Source organism: Prionailurus viverrinus, chromosome D3 (genome assembly GCF_022837055.1).
Source record: "Prionailurus viverrinus isolate Anna chromosome D3, UM_Priviv_1.0, whole genome shotgun sequence".
NCBI classification, from domain to species: domain Eukaryota; kingdom Metazoa; phylum Chordata; class Mammalia; order Carnivora; family Felidae; genus Prionailurus; species Prionailurus viverrinus.
The window spans coordinates 24,963,167-24,984,519 of NC_062572.1; the positions used below are offsets into that span (position 1 = coordinate 24,963,167).

The 21,353-nt window shown below is 42.5% G+C and overlaps 2 protein-coding genes and 1 non-coding gene across 3 annotated transcripts; 1 reads left to right on the forward strand and 2 right to left on the reverse strand.

Moving 5' to 3' along the window:
- Window positions 1-782: 782 nt before the first annotated feature.
- On the forward strand, window positions 783-5,654 carry XBP1 (X-box binding protein 1). Its single transcript, XM_047827961.1, is given in 6 exon segments — window positions 783-1,066; window positions 2,038-2,134; window positions 2,917-3,051; window positions 4,050-4,085; window positions 4,088-4,195; window positions 4,510-5,654. Coding segments are annotated over 6 exon segments (1,176 nt in total). The 5' UTR covers window positions 783-824; the 3' UTR covers window positions 5,068-5,654.
- Window positions 5,655-8,979: 3,325 nt separating this feature from the next.
- Window positions 8,980-20,832, reverse strand: CCDC117 (coiled-coil domain containing 117). Its single transcript, XM_047827962.1, has 5 exons — window positions 20,513-20,832; window positions 19,801-19,851; window positions 15,128-15,352; window positions 14,551-14,688; window positions 8,980-11,266 (listed from the first exon to the last, which is right to left on the reverse strand). Exons 1-5 carry the CDS (start codon window positions 20,692-20,694, stop codon window positions 11,029-11,031), a joined length of 834 nt encoding a protein of 277 aa, XP_047683918.1. The 5' UTR covers window positions 20,695-20,832; the 3' UTR covers window positions 8,980-11,028.
- On the reverse strand, window positions 16,532-16,634 carry LOC125149717 (U6 spliceosomal RNA). Its single transcript, XR_007146025.1, has one exon. It is a non-coding gene; the product is annotated as a U6 spliceosomal RNA (small nuclear RNA).
- Window positions 20,833-21,353: the final 521 nt, after the last annotated feature.

Sequence of the window (21,353 nt, forward strand, 5' to 3'; positions counted from 1 at the left end):
TTCTAATAAATTTATGTGCCTAAATTGCTCCTGAGCTGTCAGGGCAGGAGCCTCGATCCTCTCCGCGTGCCAGGGGGGCTGAAGGTAGACCCCGGGACCCTCGTTTTAACACGTGAAATGAAAAAAGTATGCTCATAATAGAAAATTTAGAAATGCAAATTAAAATTACATGTATTCCTTCCACTCGGAGATCACAAGCCTCAGTTTATGAAACCTCACCTAAGAGCCAAGCCTAGTTATAAAACGCGCGATCTCATTCCCTAAACACTCTTTATTTCGCGGAATTCCTTGCAGGCTTTTCTCTAATCCAAGGCCCCGCTGGCGCGCTCTCCCGACTTTCCGCTCCACTTGGAGCCCGACGTGGCGCACGACATAAAATATGGTCGGGCAGAGGTGACAGCCTGCTGGTGACACGCGGTCTTGGTATAAAATCATCAGTCTGGAAATCTCTTCGTTTGGAATTAAACACAGTCGTTCTAGGTGGAATTGCGTCAGCCTAGGGGGTAAAAACCCGTCCGATGACGAAATTCCGCGGGTCTCCGGGCCCTTGCAGAAGAGACCTGGAATCTCCAGGCCCTCCAGGCCGCATCCCGGGGTCCTCCCGGTCCGCCCCCGCCCCCTCCTGCTTGGGCCTCGCAGCCGCCACGCTGGACGCTCAGGCCCCGCCTCCCAGGGGCCGGCCGGACCAATGGGTGCCGAGAGCGGCTACGCGTCACGCGGCGCTGGCCAATCGCGGAGGGCCACGACCATAGAAAGTCTGGGTGCGGCGGGGCCGCCCCGAGGACGGCGGCGGCGGCGCGCACTGGCGTACACACTCTCGGGCCATGGTGGTGGTGGCATCCGCGCAGAGCCCGGCCGCCGGGGCCCCCAAAGTGCTGCTTCTGTCCGGCAAGCCCGCCGCCGCCGCCGCTGCCGCCGCCGCCGGAGCCCCGGCCGGCCGGGCTCTGCCACTTATGGTGCCGGGCCAACGAGGGGCCAGCCCGGAGGCGGCGAGCGGGGGGCCACCCCAGGCGCGCAAGCGACAGCGCCTCACGCACCTGAGCCCCGAGGAGAAGGCGCTGCGGAGGTGGGCGAGGGTCGGAGCGCGGACGCTGAGGGCGAGGGGCCGGGGACTAGCCGCCTGCCGCGCTCGGGCGCCCTTGGCCTGACCGGTGCGGTGCCAGCGTGGCGTGGGGCGGGGCGGGGCAGGAAGTCGGGAGTGCGGGGCCGCCTAGGCCTTTTTTTTTTTTTTTTTTTTTTTTTTTTAATCTCCCACTAGCCCAATTTTGTCTCTAATGTCAGAGATACATAGAGCTGGGTGTTCGGGCACATGGGTTCCGAGTCCTCATGCTATGTGACCGCAGACCTGTCATTCAATGTTTCTGAATTTGGGCAGTAGCAGGGAGTCGAGGAGCCTTTTCCTGGTTTACCTACTATTTTGGGAAGGCGCGGAGCCGAAATGACAATTGTTGGAAGGGCTGTGAGGTCTGTGAGGCTCACTAGTCAAACTTAGTCTCCGCGTTCTTAAGATGGTATCTATTTCATGAGGTCTTTGGAAAGATCGGCTGAGAAATGCCACGTATTCACCTCTCCTCAAATGTTAGTTCTTCTGTGATCGGTGTGCCTTTTGTGACATAAGTGCCTCCTTGAGCAGACACGGGCCCAGGCGTCCCGGGACTGCCCAGAATGTCGGCAAGGGCGAAAGGCATCCGCCTCTCCCTTATTTGAGTTCTAGGAGGGAGTGAAAAAAGGGGAGGAGGAAATCTCTTATGATGCAAGATGAGTAGTATTTGTGTCCAGCGTCCTTGCTGTGGCCGGGATGCGACGGGGGTGTGGATGACGCAATATGGGGAAGAATGAAGCAGTTTTTCAAGCTAGATCCATGAAAAAAGCTGTATTTTTTGTTTCGTTCCATTGAGGGGAGGAGCCTGGAGTGTATTTTACCTTAGTCTACCGTATACTGTAAGTGAAAATGAAAGCAGCAGCTGGCCAAGTTTTCAAATAAAGATATAAATAAGGTTTGGGAATGACTCTGTGGTATGTCTCTTCTGTTCTCAGGAAACTGAAAAACAGAGTGGCAGCTCAGACTGCCAGAGACCGAAAGAAAGCTCGAATGAGTGAGCTGGAGCAGCAAGTGGTAGATTTGGAGGAAGAGGTAAAAATACTTAGGGTCAAACTCTTACCTTTTATTTCTCGTACATCCTTCCTTGGTGAATGTTCTGATGTTTGCTGCCTATCCCAAGTTGTTTCCGTCTCTTTAGAATACAATTGGACAGTTAATTGGAAGTTAAACTAGTCTAAATTAGGGGAGCTAGGTAATTAAGTGGTTAAGTGGTGAAGCTTGAGGACCTGCTGGCATCCATCCATGTGAGATCTATCTCAAAGTTGGCGAGTTACAACATCACAACATTACGTTTATCAAGTTAGTACTAAGAAATTCCTAAACACAGATAGGAAATTGTCGCTTAAACCTGAGACCCTTCCTGGCTTGGCCAAAAGTCTGCTAACGTTTCCCTTCCCCTTCTATGGTCCGCTGATTACCTAATCTTAAATTGTTGCCAGCAAAATACGATAAGGAAAACACACACACATTTAAACATATTTTGATTTTATGGTTCGCTGTTGTCACTTCTATTATTACTTGCTAGTTCAAGATAGGATTTTTTTTTGCCATTATATTTACAGTCACAAGTCACCCTTTGCTGGGTCTATATTAGTAGTTAGAGGCATTGTGGTATTTGTGACCCCACAAAATGGCACTTCTTACTTTTCATGACTATCACCTTTCCTTAGAATACCTACTGTGAACAACTGTATAAGTGTTTTCCAAAAGGTTAAGGAGAAGGAAAGGAAACGAGCTGTAGTGAAACTTCACCAGGTGGACCCTTAAGTGAAAGAACTGGATGTTTTAATAGCTTCTTATGAACTTTTTCACAGAACCAGAAACTCTTGCTAGAAAATCAGCTTTTACGAGAGAAGACGCATGGCCTTGTAGTGGAGAACCAAGAGTTAAGACAGCGGTTGGGGATGGATGCCCTGCTTACTGAAGAGGAGGCAGAGACCCAGACCAAGGTGAGTTGTCTCCTATATCTGATGTCCTGTGTGAGAACTGGTTCTAAGTGACATGACCCCTTAATGACACTTAAACTCGTTTTTCAACTGGGTAGTGAATAGTACTAGAGCCTAATAATTAAAATAAGTTACACAGCTCTCTAAAAGCAAGTACTAACAATACTGATAGCCAACAGAATGTACCATGTCAGCATTAAGGAGAACTAGAGAAACAGAGCCAGTCAAATCTGACTGAACGCTACTAAAACTATAGTGGTTTTTTGATGAATATGAATAAGTAGGGAAAGGATTCATTTTGATGGTGACATCCCTCTGATAGAAGGTGATGCATGGGTTTTAATGTATGGACCTGGCCCATTTATTGAGATCACTTAAGTGGTCTAAGATTGACAGTAGGGCCGTTCTAGTCTGTAAGAAATTACTGTCCAGAAAGATTTGGGGCCTAAATGCACTGCAGCACTTTATTAAGGACATTATTATGGATGGGGGCTCTGGGTGGCTCAGTCGGTTAAGCCTCCGACTTCAGCTCAGGTCAGAATCTCACAGTCTGTGGGTTCAAGGCCTGTGTGAGGCTCTGTGCTGACAGCTCAGAGCCTGGAGCCTGCTTGGGATTCTGTGTCTCCCTCTCTCTGCCCCTCCCCCTGCTTGTGCTCTGTCTCTCTCTCAAAATAAAGACATAAAAAAAATTAAAAAAAAAACATTATTATGGAGAACATCTCTGAAGATATTAAAGAATTTCAGTCCTTTGTGAATCTTTGCTTGGGGAGTGAAAATGTTTCATTGCATAGAAAATGACAATGAAGTTAGTCTTAACCTTTCCTCCTCTTCTTGTGGAGGACTCCATAAAGTGGAAAGGTAACAAAGGTAAGGGAAAGGTTTCAGCTCTAAAGAATAGTTTTCTAGCTTTCTTGAAAGTAGAGAACCACAGTTGCCTGGTGAGTGTTTCCTTGAGGACTCAGCAGTTTGAGCTGTTCATCCACGGTGGTCTTTCCTCCTAGGGGAATGGAGCGAGGCCGGTGGCCGGGTCTGCTGAGTCCGCAGCACTCAGACTACGTGCACCTCTGCAGCAGGTGCAGGCCCAGTTGTCACCCCTCCAGAACATCTCCCCATGGATTCTGACGGTGTTGACTCTTCAGACTCTGAGGTAAGGGTTATTGGGATTTAGTGAAAAGGTCTATAACTTGTTAATTCCATCTGTTTGATGGCTGATATCCCTAACCAAGCAGAGGAGGGCAGGAGAAGTTGGTTTTGGTTGGGTTAGAAGTGAATATTGATGGTCTTCCCTATCTGCGGATGGTTTAGAGCACAGAGTGAGGTGTAGGTAAATGGGTCTGTGGGTCTTGGAGGTCGTCCTATTGCATAATGATTAACTTACATTGTGGGACCTAGTAGTGTTCTAAGGTAGATTCTTGGGTGCATTCTAATGATTGGATTCCATTGAATTTTTGCCTCTTGCAGTCTGATATCCTGTTGGGCATTCTGTTCAACTTGGATCCAGTCATGTTCTTCAGATGTCCTTCCCCAGAGTCTACCAGCCTGGAGGAACAACCAGAGGTCTACCCAGAAGGACCCAGTTCCTTACCGGCCTCCCCTTCTCCATCACTGGGGACGTCATCAGCCAAGCTGGAAGCCATTAATGAACTGATTCGTTTTGACCACGTGTATACCAAGCCCCTCGTCTTAGAGATACCCTCTGAGACAGAGAGCCAAGCAAATGTGGTAGTGAAAATTGAGGAAGCACCTTTCAGCCCCTCAGAGAAAGATCACCCTGAATTCACTGTCTCAGTGAAGGAAGAACTTGTAGAAGATGACTTCATTCCAGAACTGGGCACCTCAGATCTACTTTCACCCAGCCACTGCCCGAAGCCATCCTCCTGTCTACTGGATGCTTATAGTGACTGTGGATATGAGGGCTCCCCTTCCCCCTTCAGCGACATGTCCTCTCTGCTTGGTGTAGACCATTCTTGGGAGGACACTTTTGCCAATGAACTCTTTCCCCAGCTGATTAGTGTCTAAGGAATGATCCAATGCTGTTGCCCTTTTCCTTGACTATTACACTGCCTGGAAGATAGCAGAGAAGCCTATGCTTCATTCACAAAGCCAAAGTAGAGGGTGTACAGTCCTAGGGAATTCCTCTAAAGTATTTGTTCAAACTTTATAGGTCACCCCAAGTATTGTCTTTTGTCATCCAGCAGTCCAAGGTACTCAGATTTATTACTATAATCTAGAATCACAGCTTTTGAGGTTGTACCTTTTCTTAAGGGCAGAAGTTTGCCCTAAAATTCTTCTGTAAGGGTCACTGGACAAGTGTCTTAGACATGGAATTTATGAATGGCCCTTTATCATTTTTCTCCCTTCTTGGCATCCCAGGCTTGTCTCCGATTTTAGGTCCTTTAGTTTGCTTCTGCAAGCAGAGAGAACACCTACCTGAGGGGACTCCTTTCCCTCATGTACAGTTCAAGTAAAGATCAAGAATCTTTTGTAAAACTATGGAAATTTACTATGTAAATGCTTGATGAAATCTTTCCCTGCTAGTGTAACTTTTGGAAGGTGCTTTCTCCATTTATTTAAAACTACCTGTGCAATTAAAAAGTGCAATGCAATGTCTTTGTTCTTTGATTTCTTCTTGGGCTTTTTAAGTCTTACTGTTTTGTTTCACTGATTGCCACGATAGTAATTTATCCAACTTCAGGGAGCATAGCATGCCGCTTTTTAAAGCGACGGAAAGTTTTACCCCCTTAATTACTGCCTGTTTCGATTCTTGGCTGCCATAAGTGATAGGAACCTATTCTTTGAGTAGTTAGTGTATTTCTGAGCTTCTTTAGCTTTACTGGCCAATATTACAGACGTTAAGTGACCAAGCTAGAACACTTAACCATTATTTTGCTATATACCATCTTCAGAGAAAAACATGCCATTAAATATCAAGATTCTCTTGGCATTTTTACAGGGATTAACGTTTTCTAGACTCAAGTTTAAGTCTGCCACTGGTTTGCCAGGTAATCCTGGACATGTAATATCACTTTCTCACCTGTAAAGGGGCATAATAGTCACTATCTAAAGGTTGCTAGAGGTGATACATTATAAGCTCTTGGTATATGTACACTTAGGCACCATCCCAAGCACTCAAAAGTTAGCTATTTTCCCCTAATCCACTTAGGGATTTTAATCTTATAGTATTTTATATACCCTGGAATTTGTTTCACAGAATGAACCTGTTCAAGGAAAAATCTGACCATCAACATTACCCCAAAGCTATAGAGATGATAACCTCATCCTTCATGTGCGTTTTTCCTTGGGAATACTCTTAGAAGGTACTGAAGGGCTTCCCTCAGAAATCATTTCACCTATGCCAGCATCCTGTGCCAATATTAAGCTTACCACTGGAGAGGTCAAAGTAAAGGAGTGTAGACAAAAGGATTCAAAGAATCCCAAGCAGCAAGACAAAAGCTATACTTTTAGCCAAGTTTAAGGGGATACGTTTGGTGTGATTGGAGGCATGTCCACATGACAGCCTAAAATCCCTGGTCACTAAGGCCAGAGCTCAATCCTATTCTTGGCAATGCAAGCTTGCTTAGGCTCAGTTTCTGTATTATAAATGTACAACAGCCTCCAGCTGTCCCTATGATTAAAAATCTGATCACCTGATTTTCTATAACTGAAAACCTAAGTGCTGGGTGTCTATTTAGGGATTGTCTAGGCAAATGCAATTACAGATGAATTTTAGCCACTCTCCATCATAATTGCAGAAGCATCTGGAGATTGAGGCTCAAATAACTTACATTGAATGACATCACATGAAAGAGGCAGCTGTACGAACAGGGATAACACAGGACATACATAACCTGCGTTGATCTTCAGGGTTTTCATTTCCTGCACAGATGGGTGAAAATGACCCAACACTGCTCAGCCTTGACAAAACACCTGTTATTTAAGGATATCTTACTGAAACAAATTGGTCAGAAATAAAAATCAAGATCTCCTTCTGCAAAACCAAAGCAAGTTTTCTATTAGATGCAGAGGGCTGTCCATAACTAAAAGTCAATCAGGTGACAAATGTCTGCACACCATTTTCCTGGGTCTTGTAACACCAATGTATATGTGCCCCCTTGCTTTTCTACTAGGTATGCTACTGAAGCAGACATAAGGTAGGAACAGAACTGTAGGCAAAAGGTAACCCTGCCTACTCCAGAAAGATTTTATCAGTTAAATTCTATTATGCTAAGAATGAAATCTTTACCTGGGGACTTCTCAAGTTCATTAAAGGACAGGAAGACGGGCCTGTTTACCCACTAATCAGTTGTTGAAAGACAACATCCTTGTCTTGCTGGAGCTGTAGTCTAAATGCATGCAACTGAGCTCTAAAATGCCACTGGCAGAGTATTTGGACCAGACAGATATACACAAAACTGTATTTTCTCAAAGAGTTTAGTATCACACTGACTGAACCACACTCTATAGTAGATTATTTCAATGAAATTTAAATGACATTTTAAGGTATTCTATGAGAAGACTGTAAAACCAATGGTCAAGTAGGAAGAACACTGAACCTGCTGAGTTTGATTCTAATAGTAAACTGTCATTCACTACTTAAGCTTTAGTCTCCAAATCTGTAAAATAACGAGGGTAGGTAACTTTTAGCTGTGATTTCCAAATTTTAGTGAAAAACAATATCCTGAGTTTTCCACAATTGCACCCCAAACTTAACTCCACCTGCCCACGATTCAGGGATTCACGGTTATCAAGATTGTAAATATGCAGGCAACACTGCCACCCAGTGACCTGTCAACTCTTAGGGAATGACCACTAACCAAATACCATGCAATTTTCTTATTCCCTATTTTTAAAGGTCCCTAACTTATAAAAACAAAAATGCTGTGAAGTCCATATACTGTTTCCAACTCTATATTTAAACAGTTTTGAAGACTGTCACTACTGCCATCTGAATACTGGCAATCAGTCACGACTGCCAATCAATGCTATTGACTGACAGCAGCAAACTGCTAAGTAGAGTGGAAAGCATTCTGTGGGTTTTAGAACGGCAAAACCTAGTTTATTTTGGAAATAGCTAATTCATTTATGAAGCTTACTTATAACCCAACATAGTCACCTCTTCAAAATAAACTTAAGCCCCTCACTAATATGAATGCTGCTTTAAATACAATTTAAAAGAAAAGAGGTAGTTAATTTTGCTTACTTATGTGCAGGAATACAAATACCTCAAAATCAAAACACTTAAGAAGTTTTATTGAAAACAATAAAATACAGAAACATCAGATTCTCATTTTAAAGTTGACAGTATCTTCCAGAACCTTCCTAGTACTACACCGTTCTTGTCACTATTAAATAATGAAACCAAATTTCAAATCCAAAATAATTAACGAACCTGCTTATAAATAAGCATTTCTTCTCATGGTTCTAGCCCCACACCCTAGTTTGTTTTTTTCTAAATTTTATATTTGCACCTTTTTTGAAAATGAGTTTGTTTTTTTTTTTAACGACTGATTAATATTTTTGAGAACTGGACTTAACTTTATATTTAAAAAAAAAAAAACCCACACACACCTACTCAAACTCAGAGAAAATATACATTTGTTCATTAAAGCTCACCTGCTTTAGATAGTTTTTCTCTTCACACATTAGCGTAATAAGCCAATGTTTGATCCATGCTTCAAAGCTGTACGAAATGAAAAGACCTGTTGATTCCCTAGGGAAACCTTAAGGCAAAAGCAAAAGCCTTACACTATAAAAGAAAAACAAAGAAAAACAAAGCAGAGGCATGTAGACTGTGGAAACGGCTCAGATGAATAAGCACCACAAGGATGAAGAAAATTTCTGTACAAACATATGCAAAAGGATAAAGTTTAAAAAGGAGCATTAAACATCCATTTTCCTGCAGAAATAATTAATCACGTCAGATAATCTGACTCCTGAAACAAGTTGTTTGGATTTTAATGAACAGATTCTTAATTCTCTCCTATAGTTACCAGTGGTATCAGAACCTTGTTTTGGAGCTGTTCCTCCTTTTCCTCATACAGACCTTCGAGCAGAGGCTTACCCCACAATTCCTATCGAAGACACTCTTAGTGTGTTTTGGGTCCTTCTCTGGAAAGTCGTCACCCCTTCCACCCTAACACTGGGACGAACTCCAAATTCTGGATGGTCACTTCACGTTTTTAAGTTACACCAGAACAAAATTTTTTAGCACGGCAATTTCTTTAAGGCTACAAACTTTGTAAGTTGGTCCCATTAAACAATGACCTAAAGGCAGGAGTTTTTCAAACAGCATGAATCAAACACTTGCACATTTCAACAGAATACAGTTTACATTCATCTCTAAATCTGAGATTAAGAAACTATTAGCTGGTTTCCAACTGGTTTTAATACTGGTTTGAAGTTCGAATAATTTTACTGTGTAGACATTAAATATTGTTTAAATATTAAACATTAAATCTTTTCCTGACTATCCAGACAGAAATAGAGAAAGCAGGAACAACAGGCAAAGGAAGAAACAGTCCAATGAACAGACTTGTTACTTCTACGCCATCTGTTACAAGGGGAGGGATTTCAGCATGGGTTTCAAAAATGCCTGGGAGCTGGTTTCTCAAAAGTCACCTCTACTTGGCATAAACCATTTTTTTTTTCTACATAAGATACCTGATTCCTATAAAGGAGGAAGAAACCCGGAAAACAAAACAGAACAAAAAGAACTGGGGTGGTCTCCCATTGTGTGTTTTAAGGGCCAGTATTACACTATTACACTTATTTAATAAGTTATAGTGGATATTCTGTAGCACTAAAGGAAGTGTTGTTTTAATCGGCACTACTGAGTCCTTGCCACACAGAAGAGCCCTTCCTGAGAAATAAAAAAACTTCAATCCTGGTTATCCCCAAAGGACACCTTGAGCCTGGTTTAGTTCCTCAAGATGAAGATGTCCTATTAGCAGGAAGCTGTTCTCTATTAACTCTGAGGTTTACTGCACCAACAGCTGAAGCACCGGGCAAAGTGGCTAGTTCAGTACATCTCAATGTCACTCACCCATATGTTCTCAGTTCATTATTCTGTTACTGTTTTCTACGTTAACACTAAAATACTCGACTTGCTAACATAGGCATAACCTTTTAAAAATATCTATCAATGCTGGGCTTAGCTGACATGGCAGTTCCTTGGGATTACTTAAGGAAACTTTCTTCCGTAGCCAATTTACACATGGGTTACCTCACAATCACTTTTTAACTATCGTTCAAAGTTAATTACGTTGTAAACACTCCTCAAGTGTCGTGCAAGGGAAACCAAGGAGCAACAGTAGCACAAGGCAAAAAAGCCTTGAAGGAAAAACCTTTTCTTTCTATTTTCATTGCATTTGCAGAGGCTAAGAGGTGAGCCACAATGCTACCAGCTATTAAATCAATATAGATACACAGAACAGACAACATACAAGTTTCAGAGCCTCTGTTAAATCTCTTAGCAATAGGCTTAAGCTACTGCTTTTCTCCCTCCTCTTCCCAATCATACACAGTCACCATCGTAAACAGAGCTCCTATATCCATAGATGGAAGTTGTGACTCAACTGTCAGGGCACAGTCATAGTAGGAGCATCCTTCTTTCTTAATGCATCTTTTTCAGATTCAAGCATCTGAATTTTCTCTGATTATCTGAATGGTTTAGATAATGTAACAGATGACTTAAGTCACCCTTAGATACACAGCTTTTATACTTGCCTCTGCAGGCCACAATTTCACATTCCCTTAATAAGCCCCCTGGAAAACTGCTTTTCCCTTGAGACAAGCTTCCTTGGCAAAAAGTTGGATTCAAGAAATGGCTACCCAAAATGAAGAGTCCCACCCCAAATCACAGGTGGAGATATTATTACACCCGTTTTATAAAACTTTCAAGTCCCTATACTATACAAGTAGGCTCACGACTAAATACATGAGCCTTCTAAAATTTGACAACTTTAGCATAGAAACTGGTTTCTAGAGTTCCATCTCTTCTTCTGTGCAAGCGGCTGTCTCCAAACCACTGTAAACAGGCATCCCTGTTTGCCGAGGTTCCAAGAACAGTTCAGTTCTCCCAGGGAAGGCAGTGCCGGCAGCTGCATGCTTGGTTTGGCTCTCTCCTGTGTAGTTCTTAGCATTAGATGACGGCTTTGGCTTATCAGAAAGGAGTTCAGGGAGAGGTTTCCAGAGCACAAGCTCCATGGAAGGACGGCTCCTAAGACATAAAACACAGACTTTATCAAAACTTTTAGGATACAGAAATAAAGGATACATGTTGAAAAGCTAATGTTTGCTACCAAATATCTAGAGTTAAGAACTGATGGCATCAAACTAGGAGACTTATGGGGTACCTGGGTGGCTCAGTCAGTTGAGCATCCAACTTCAGCTCAGGTCATGATCTCATGGTTCTTGAGTTCGAGCCCTGCATCCGGCTCTCTGCTATCAGCACAAAGCCTACTTCAGATCCTCTCTCCCTCTCTTTGCCCCTCCCCTGCTCGTTCTCTCTCTCTTTCTCTCTCAAAATAAGTAAGTAAACTTTATTTTTTTTCTTTTAAAATTTTATTTATTTTGAGAGAGAGTGCGAGTGAGAGGGGGAAGGGGGGGTGGCAGAGAGAGAGAGAGAATCCCAAGCAAGCTCTGCACTGTCAGCGTTAAGACCCATGCAGGGCTCAAACTCACAAATCGTGAGATCATGATCTGAACAGAAGTCAAGAGTCAGACGCTTATCTGACTGAGCCACCCACGTGCCCCTAAGTACATAAACTAAAAACAAAAAAAAAAAAACAAAAAATAGACTTGTGATGATCCAAACATATCTTTAGAAAGACACGCAAATACATATCATTTTACAGTTCTGCATGCATTTTTAACCAAACCAACCAGCTGTACTGATGCTGTGATTAAAACTAACACAGGGGTAACTGACTGGCTCAGTCAGAAGAGCATGTGACTCTTGATCTCAGGGTTGTTAAGTTCAAGCCCCACACTGGGCATAGAGATTACTTAAAAAAAAATTTTTTTTAATGTTTATTTATATTTGAGAGACAGAAAGAGACAGAGGGCAAGTGGGGGAAGAACAGAAAGAGAGACAATCTGAGGCAGGCTCCAGGCTCTTAGCCGTCAGCACAGAGCCCCACGTGGGGCCCGAACTCACAAACCATGAGATCATGACCTGAGCCGAAGTCGGGCACTTAACCAACTGAGCCACCCAGGTGCCCCGAGATTACTTAAAATATTTAAAAATAAAAGCCATATAAACATCCAATGTGAAAAAGAGGCCCCTTATTATGCTAAGTGAAATTAGTCAGAGAAAGACAAATATATGACTTCACTCACGTGAGGACTTTAAGATACAAAACAGATGAACATAAGGGAAGGGAAGCAAAAGCAATATAAAAACAGGGAGGGAGACAAAACATAAGAGACTCTTAAATATAGAGAATAAACAGAGGGTTGCTGGAGGGGTTGTGGGGGATGGGCTAAATGGGTAAAGGGCTTAAGGATTCTATTCCTGAAATCATTGTTGTACCATATGCTAACTTGGATGTAAACTATAAAAAATAAATTAGATTAAAAAAAGAAAAAGAAAAACAGAGGCCCTTGATTCAATGCTGTTATAAGTTTCTCAAATTGTGGTTAATATTAGTAGATATGAGCTACTATCTTCTACTAAACTATTATAAATTTTTTACGTTTATTTATTTTTGAGAGAGAGAGAGAGAGAGAGAGAGAGAGAGACACAGCGCAAGAGGGGGAGGGGCAGAGAGAGAGGGAGACACAGAATCCGAAGCAGGCTCCAGGTTCTGAGCAGTCAGCATAGAGTCCGATGTGGGGCTCGAATCCACGATCCATGAGATCATAACCGGAGCCGAAGTCAGATAGATGCTCAACCGACTGAGCCACCCAGGTGCCCCTAAACTATAAATGAAACACTGACCAAACACATTAAAAGCATCTCTGTATACCTTTTGCTTAGTTTAACTATGAAGTATAATGCTTTTTGCAATAAGTCTAAACGATTATGTTGCCAGGGCCTGCCTGCCCCTCAGTCCTCCTCCATCCAGTGATGGTTTGATGGTTTCTGGAACCTAAAGGCAAATAAAACTAAATAAACCACAATGAAGAATACTCCCAAAGGTTAGCTTCTGGAAAACTACTGAGAGCAGAAATTGCTATTTTTTTTAGGCTGTAGGGCAACATGACCTGTTTACTCTTGGCTATTTACCCACTCTCAGGGCTGGTTAGTTAATTATAAGCTCAAGCTAGGGGGCTAATGCAAAACCTCTGTGATCTAACATCAAGCAGCAGCTGAACCCACTGTGGCCAAAGGCAATAATGCCTCATCTGCTTGGCATCACTGGGGCTGGTGTCCTAAGAGGTTTTTTCAGATATCTGACACTTACCCTCACAAAGTATCAAATCTGTCTACGGTATTTTCCAGGCAACACCTAAATGGCACTTTGTGACTTGACTATTACTTTACACGTGGATAATGATGGCTTCAGATCTTGTAAGCTCAAGGACTATAGGAATTACAGACTAGCATTAGTTTTTATGTTAATGGCCCCAGGCTGCTTTGCTTTTTAGGTTATGTGTGCTTTCTAGTTTCCGCTCTAGTCCTCACACTGTATTGTCACTACTCACCACTATGAGTTTGTACTGCTCTCACTTGCTGTTTCTTCGTTTCTACTCTGATGATCTAAGAATCCAGGTACCTGAGCTCAGTAAGCTGGGTCTAACTTAAGAGCAAACTGGCTTAGAGCTAAAGCCCTGAGAAATTATCCACTATGAGACAAGAACACGAGCTTTGGATTGTGGCCTTTGTGGTAACTGTTTTGGCTGATGGTAGATTTCTTCTGGTTTATTTTTAAGGTCTTTTTATTTATTTTTATTAAAAAATTTTTTTCTTTAATGCTATTTATTTTTGAGAGAGAGAGAGAGACAGAGTGGGAAAGGGGCAGAGAGAGAGGGAGACACAGAATCCAAAACAGACTCCAGGCTCTGAGCTGTCAGCACAGAGCCTGATGCAGGGCTCATGAGTGGTGAAATCATGACCTAAGCCGAAGTCGGACACTTAACTGAGCCACCCAGGCACCTGTTTTCTAGGTCTTAATGGTGTTCCTGAACAATTGAGAGAGGCTGGTAAACAAGAGCTTTTGAAATGTGGTTCCATATCCTACAACAATACTTTAAGAGAATAGGCTATTGTCAATCCTCCCATCCCGAAGTATTAGATGGTCACCCACTTCAGAACTTCAAAAGAATCTGAGGTTAAGAAGGTATGTATACTTAAAACTTGTCCATGCACAGTATCTTGTTCACCCACAGTTAACTAAGAAAAAAGCCTGTATCCAGACTAAGCTAAATAGAAAACCTATTGTACTTTCATTGGGATGGTGAGCAGGAGACAAGACTAGGATAGCACGGGCCTTGTCTGGAGACACCACCAGGTCTCCCTTCAAGATCACAATTAAAGGGAAACCAGGAACCAACACTTACATGGACTCAATCATTTTCTTTGTAAAGACTTCATCAAATTCCCTCTTCAAACCTGTTTTCATGGTGTCAGAAAGAACAAGACTGGGGAGATGGTTAATATTTCTGTCAGCTTCAACTTCTTCATCTTCATCAATTATCCTAAATAAAGGCAGCAGAAGCAGAGAAAGAAAAATTAGTCAAGCTGTTATGTACTGTAGCAATTGAACAAAATTTAAAAAATAATAAAAGCAACAGATGCTATAGGAAAAGATCAAGTAAAACATGAGGCTGAGTGAAGAAAGTACAGGCAGAAGAGTTACTCAGTATTTAACACAAGTTTTACATCAGATGCAATCAAATTTGAAGAACATGTCCCTGAAAACTCCCATAAACCAAAAATTAATATTCAGAAACACTAACATCCAGCAAAGTTCTATGAGAAGAACTTACTTTAACATTTAATGTGTAAACTTTGAGTTCATAGTCTGAGAGACTGAGGATCACCATTATGACCAAACTGACTAATTAGACTAGCTTAAGAGAGCAGAGATGGCACATGAGACCAACAAGAAGCCAGCAACATACACTACCCATTCACCTGTCCTCAATTTCCTGAAGCCTCCTTCGGGCAACTTCACACTGTGGTTCTCCCGTTGTCTGATCCATTTCTTCACAAATTACATCTAACATGCCAGGTGCAGAGAGGCCACTAGTACACGGATTTACTCCATGACTCTCTATATCCTGATGTGCACAAAGAATCCAGTCATTAGGACCAGCACACAGCCCTGCTTCAGTTAGCCTTTTCTTTCTTACTGGACAACTGAAAAAAAAAAAAAAAAAATCAATGAAAATTCAGAATCATATAAATAAAACATTTATCATCCCTATGTCTAATCCCTATGCCTAAACTCTTATACAAAAAAACTCTAATTTTTGATAGTGTGTGATTGCAAGATGGAGAATTTTGCATTTTCTGTCATTTTGACAGCCTCCTTGAGATGTTTTCTTCGACTGCTCTCTACTATATCAGATTGTACCTGCAAGATTTTGCTTTCTCAGATTAGAAGTATTCAATGTGGGAACTTAAAGTCATTCCTATTTGGCTCTGGGTAGGTCATGTGGAAAGTACAGAAACCAAAACCACAAAGCAGCAATTCAGCACCAGCCATATTTTGTCACAATTCTGCTTGCTCCACATGGGGAGATAGTCTACAGGTGTTCTATACTCCTGCAGGACGAAAATACATGCTTGATCAGGTATGTTCCAATAGGCTGTAGATGATTCTCTTGATCCTCTCCAGAATGTCAGAGACTATGATTTGGCTCTGAGTCTCTTTGTCATATAAGGTAGAGTTACACGTTGGGCACCAGACACCAAAGCTCCCAAGTCCTAGCTCTTATGCCATTCTCACTGGAACTTGCGGCCTCCTTACAGGAAGTTCAACAGTTCAAGCTTATGCCACGAACTAGTATTTGCATGTACTACAACATGCCCAATTTAGTTGAAAACACTCTGAAGCAGGTTAAATAGACAACTGGTCCTATTCTAGTTAAGTATTTAGACCAGAAGTACTTTATTGCTTGGGCATCAGCAAGTGCAATGTCAGAAACAGAACACAGCTCTGCAACTTAAAAAAAAAAAAAAAATTTGTTAATGGCTACCACAGCTTCTGACTCTCTAAACTGAAGGTCAAAGGAAGTGGTATGTATTTTACAAGAAATTTCTATTCACGGTACAACTACAAAAATCAACTTTAAAAAAAAAGGATACAAAAATCAACATTAAAGTCTCTGGCAATATAAAATCTGACAATGCTCTCTTGAACCTAGACTTTTATTGGAATCAACTATTAAATGTTTTTAAAAAATGGTTTCGTTTTTTGAGGTCTTTTTTTCTTTTTAGCATAGTTGACACAGTGTTACATTAGTTTACGGTGTACAACATAGTGATTCAACAACTCTCAATCTTATGCTATGCTCACAACTATAGCTATAATCTGAATATATGTAACTCCAGGAATCTGTGTATCATCCTTGCACAGGAGACATGCTAATCTCTGTATCATTCCAATTTTTAGTACACATGCTGCTGAAATGAGCACAATAATATGTTTAGTTTATAGTTGGTTTTAACTGATAAGAAAGAATTAAAAATGTCTACCTATACATCAAATATTTCTGTAATAGTGGATAGTTTTATGGTGTGGTGTTTTGGAAAGCAGGAGAAACTATACACACAAAACCAGCTAAGAAAAAGAATACATCTATCTGGAGAGAACAGATAATTTCCTAGCACATCCAATAATTCAACTACGAAATGCAACTGAGTGTAAGAGTTGCGTTCTGATCTCTAACCTCCAACACGATTTGGACTAAATTATCTCATGCCTTGTAGGTCCATTTGCAAGCAATTAGAGATCAATGATAATTAAGCTCCAAAGAAAATGTGATATAAAAGACTTCAAAGTACAGATAAGAGCTATGGAAGTGGCAGGTGGGCAGCACGCATTAGATATCCAAATGTCAAGTTCCTCATTCTCAGGGCCTCAATCTCTTCATCTGTAAATTAAAGATGGTTTTATTTAGTTTTTAAAGTAAGCTTTATACCCAATGTGGGGCTTGAACTGACAACCCCACTGCATGCTCTACCAACTGAGCCAGACAGGCACCCCAAAGGTGGTTAACTTTTTAAGCCAACAGATTTTACGCTTCAAACTTTTAACACTGGGACTCTTTATTCAAGTATGTCTTATAGAGTACTCCAAAAGACAAGAGCAAAGAGGTCCCTATGTATGCGCAGCAATCCCAAGGCAATTAAGAACCTAAATCCTGTCTGGCCTGATGGTTTTTAAACTGACACAACTTTCAAATCTATTTAGCCTATGCTTCAAAAAGTTAGAAAATCCAAAGTTTCTGCTGGCCAAAAAACAAACAAAACCTACACAAAGTTAAAAGGCAAATGACAAATTTTGGGGAAGCATAACACACATAACAAACTACTGATTTCTTTAGTAAAGATTTCTTATGGATGAACAAGAAAAAGATCAATACGGCAATAGGAAATCTGCACAAACATGAACAACTGACACAATGAAACATGAATGCATTAAATGAAAAGATGTTCAACGTAACTTTAATTTACAAGATATAAGTTAAAACAGTGATCATATTTTAACTATGAAATCCTACACTTATACAATTCAATGAATAATTAGAAAATATGCATCCATAAAAATAACATTTGTAGGAGCGCCTGGGTGGTTCAGTCGGTTAAGCATCTGACTCTCAGTTTTGGCGCAGCTCATGATCTCAGTTTGTGAATTTGAGCCCCACATCAGGCTCTGTGCTGACAGTGCAGAGCCTGCTTGGGATTCTCCCTTCTCACTCTCTGCCCCTCCTCTGCTCTCTCTCAAAATAATAAGCATTAAAAAAATAATAACATTCAAGATACAGACCTCTGCCAACATCCCAAAATGGTACTCTATATTCTCCATCCTACAGGTAAACACTGTATTACAGTATTTACTTCTTTTAAAAAATACATTATCAAGCACGTAAATATGCATCCCTAAACAATGTTTAGGGAAAAACTATGCCTGGCTTTCAACCTTATACTTAGGAAATTGTACTGTATACATTCTTGGGATTTTTTTTTTTTTTTTTTGCTCATATTATGCTTATAAGACATATCCATGTTGATAAATGCAATACATTCTCTTTTGCCCCTTTGTACTGAATAGAATTCCTTTGTATGAATTTAATTTACCCATTTTACTGTTGAGGGACCTATGGGTCTTTTCCAGCTTAGAGCTATTATGAACAAGGACGCTATGAACCTTGTACATGCCTCCTGCTGCGAGTGTGTACCTACTCAAGAGTGGAACGTTTGGGTAACAGAGTAGGTATGCCTTCAACTTACTAGATAATGCCAAACTATTTCCCAAAGTGCTTGTACCAATTTACATTCTCATCTATAGTATTGCAGAGTTACTGGGTGCTCCAATATCTGGTGGTAAAGTAGATCACACTGAGGCTTTTACTAGGCATTTTCCTAAAGACCGATAAAGTTAAATGAACACCTTTCTTTTGGTTGGTCATTTCGATATCTTCTTTGAGAGATTCTTTCACTCATTTTTCTATTACACGGCCTGTCTAGGAGATGTAATTATTTTACCCGGAAGTGAGGTTAAAAAAAAAAAAGTTTGAAAACAAACAAACAAACCAACAGTTTGAAAATACAGTTCTGGTGACAAGATGGAGAAGCAACCATTTCCACTGTTAAAAGGAATATAAATTGGCAACAACTCTTGTTCAAATTTAAAATGCATGCCATACCCCATCTAGAAATCCACTAACCTACTTGTACATATATACGAGGAACTTTTTTTTTTTTAATGTTTATTTTTGAGACAGAGAGAGAGACAGACAGACAGAGCGAGCGAGCGCAAGCAGGGGAGGAGCAGAGAGAGAGAGGGAGACACAGAAACTGGCAGGCTCCAGGCTCTGAGCTGTCAGCACAGAGCCCGACGTGGGGCTCGAACTCAGCAACCGAGAGATCATGACCTGAGCCGAAGTCGGACGCTTAACCGACTGAGCCCCCCAGGCGCCCCTACAAGGAACTTTAAAAAAGAAGGGCATGGTAGATTTAACCTACAGTAAAAGCAAAAGACTAGAAAGAATTTAGAAAGCCATGGACAGGAGACTGGTTAATGATCTATACCTACTTACAACAGAATTCTATTCAATGTTGCAAAAGAAATTAGGTAGAAGTCTACCTGCCCATATGCAACAAGCCACAGGATAGCAAAATGAAAAGATCAAAGTGTTACACAATGTGAAGTTACCTTCTTAGAAATGTAGAAAACCTGAGGTATATACAGTTATAAACTCGTTAAGTTTTTAGATTATCTTCCAAAGGAGAAATTGGAAACAGGTAACAGGGGTTGCCATCTGTGGAGAAAAGGGGAGCATGCACTCTAACACTTTACAATTTTTACCCTTTTGCACACTTGAAATTCTTTTACTTTCTGCACGTAATAATATTTACATGGATGAAAACTCAAACATTGCTAAGGATTACAGAGAGAAGTCTCCCTCCGGCATGCCCGCTACCCAGTTACTTTCCCTAAAAGGCGACCAATGTTAGCAGTTAGTTCCTTGTGCCTCCTTGCACAGATACCTAACGTTTCACCTTTTCACTGTTAGGTAACCGAGAATATAAAATAGATTAAATGACCATAAAGTGAATAAATGGCACCTGACACTTACTCGTCATCCTCCTCCTCTCGCTTGTGCTTCTTTTTACAGCGAACTGAAACACTGTTGAAACAAACAAAATCAGTCAATTGAGAAATTTACTGAGCCTGTGCTTTCGGCATCCACTCTTCCTTTCCCCAATAATCTTGCCGATGCCACAAGTACTGGCTTGTCCCCTTCCTTCCCGACTGGGATTGGATATCCAGATCACAAGGTCGGTCTGGTTGGGTGGTCCCGGCCGAGTCAGAAGTTGAAATCTCAACTTCTCACTTTGTCAAGAGAGGGGGAAATGAATCCGGAGGGACCGACGTGGGGAAAACGTTTCTGGGGGCAGGCACTGTGCTAAGCACTTTACTTCCACGGTCTCACTAGCAGGACCCATTTCTGTCCCTCTTTGCAGACGAGAAACCGAGGGAGTGTCTGAGAAGCGCTGAAAGTTAGCACTGGCGGCCGCGCCGAGGGGACGGCCGGGCTCCGGGCGGCCCGGGTTCCACCCCCGGCCCCAAGTGGACAAGCTCGGCAAAGTCTGCTCACTTTTCGGAAGCGCAGGCCTGCCGCGGTCCTCCCCGGACTCCCGGGCTGTGTGGCCCCAAGCGACTTAACAGTTAACGTCCCTGGGGATCAGTTTCTCATCCGCTATATGGGGGCTCAGGAGCCCCCCGCGGAGGGTCGTGAGGATTAATGAGCCGGAGCTCCGCGCCCGCCCGCCCCGCCGGCTCCTCACCGTCCGCGCGCCGCGCTCCCGCCGGGGCTGCTCGGGGAGGCGCGGGGTCCCGGCCGCGGGGCCAGCTCGGCGCCGTCCACTCCCGGCGGGAAGGCCCGGCCGGGGAAGGCCGGCGGCGGCTGCAGGAAGTCCGGGCCGCCGCTCAGAGGGAGGCCGCTGAAGGGCCGGCCGAGCGCGGCCATGGCCGGGGAGACGAGGAGGCTGCGTCCGCGGCCCCGGCCGCTCGCGTCCCCAGGCCCGGCAGCTGCGGCCACAGCGACTGCTGAGAGGCGCCCGCCTCTGAGCCCGCTCTCGACCCCACGTCACGCCTTCTAGAACCCTCCACCCCGGGCCGCCGAGGGGCACGCCGGGATTTGTTGTGTGTGGAGAGCTGCTGTCGCGAAGGGTGCTGGGAGTTGCAGTCGAAGAGGACTACAAACAAGATGGCTGCCTCGGCTTAGCTGGCTGCGGCTGGAGGATGGCTCTGAAGAGCCTTGAGTGTGAAATAGGTTCCAATTCTCACACCTTTGTACCTCAGTTTTCTCAATAGTAAAACCTGGTAATAATAGTACCTATCTTCTTAGGGTTGATGAGAGGATTAAATGAATAAAAACATGTAGCTCTTGGGGTGGCTGACTGGCTCAGCGAGCTTGCGACGCTTCATCTCCAGGTCATGAGTTCGAGCCACACACTACCTTAAAAAACAAGCAAAGAATAGATCCCTTAGAACAATGCTTGGCACCAGAACAATTCTTGGCACATAGCACATATTCGTTAAATATCAGCTATTATTTCTTTCCATGTTTTAATGTAAATGAAGTTAGTGTTTCCTTAGTGAGACCTGCTTGGAGGATCAGGAAAA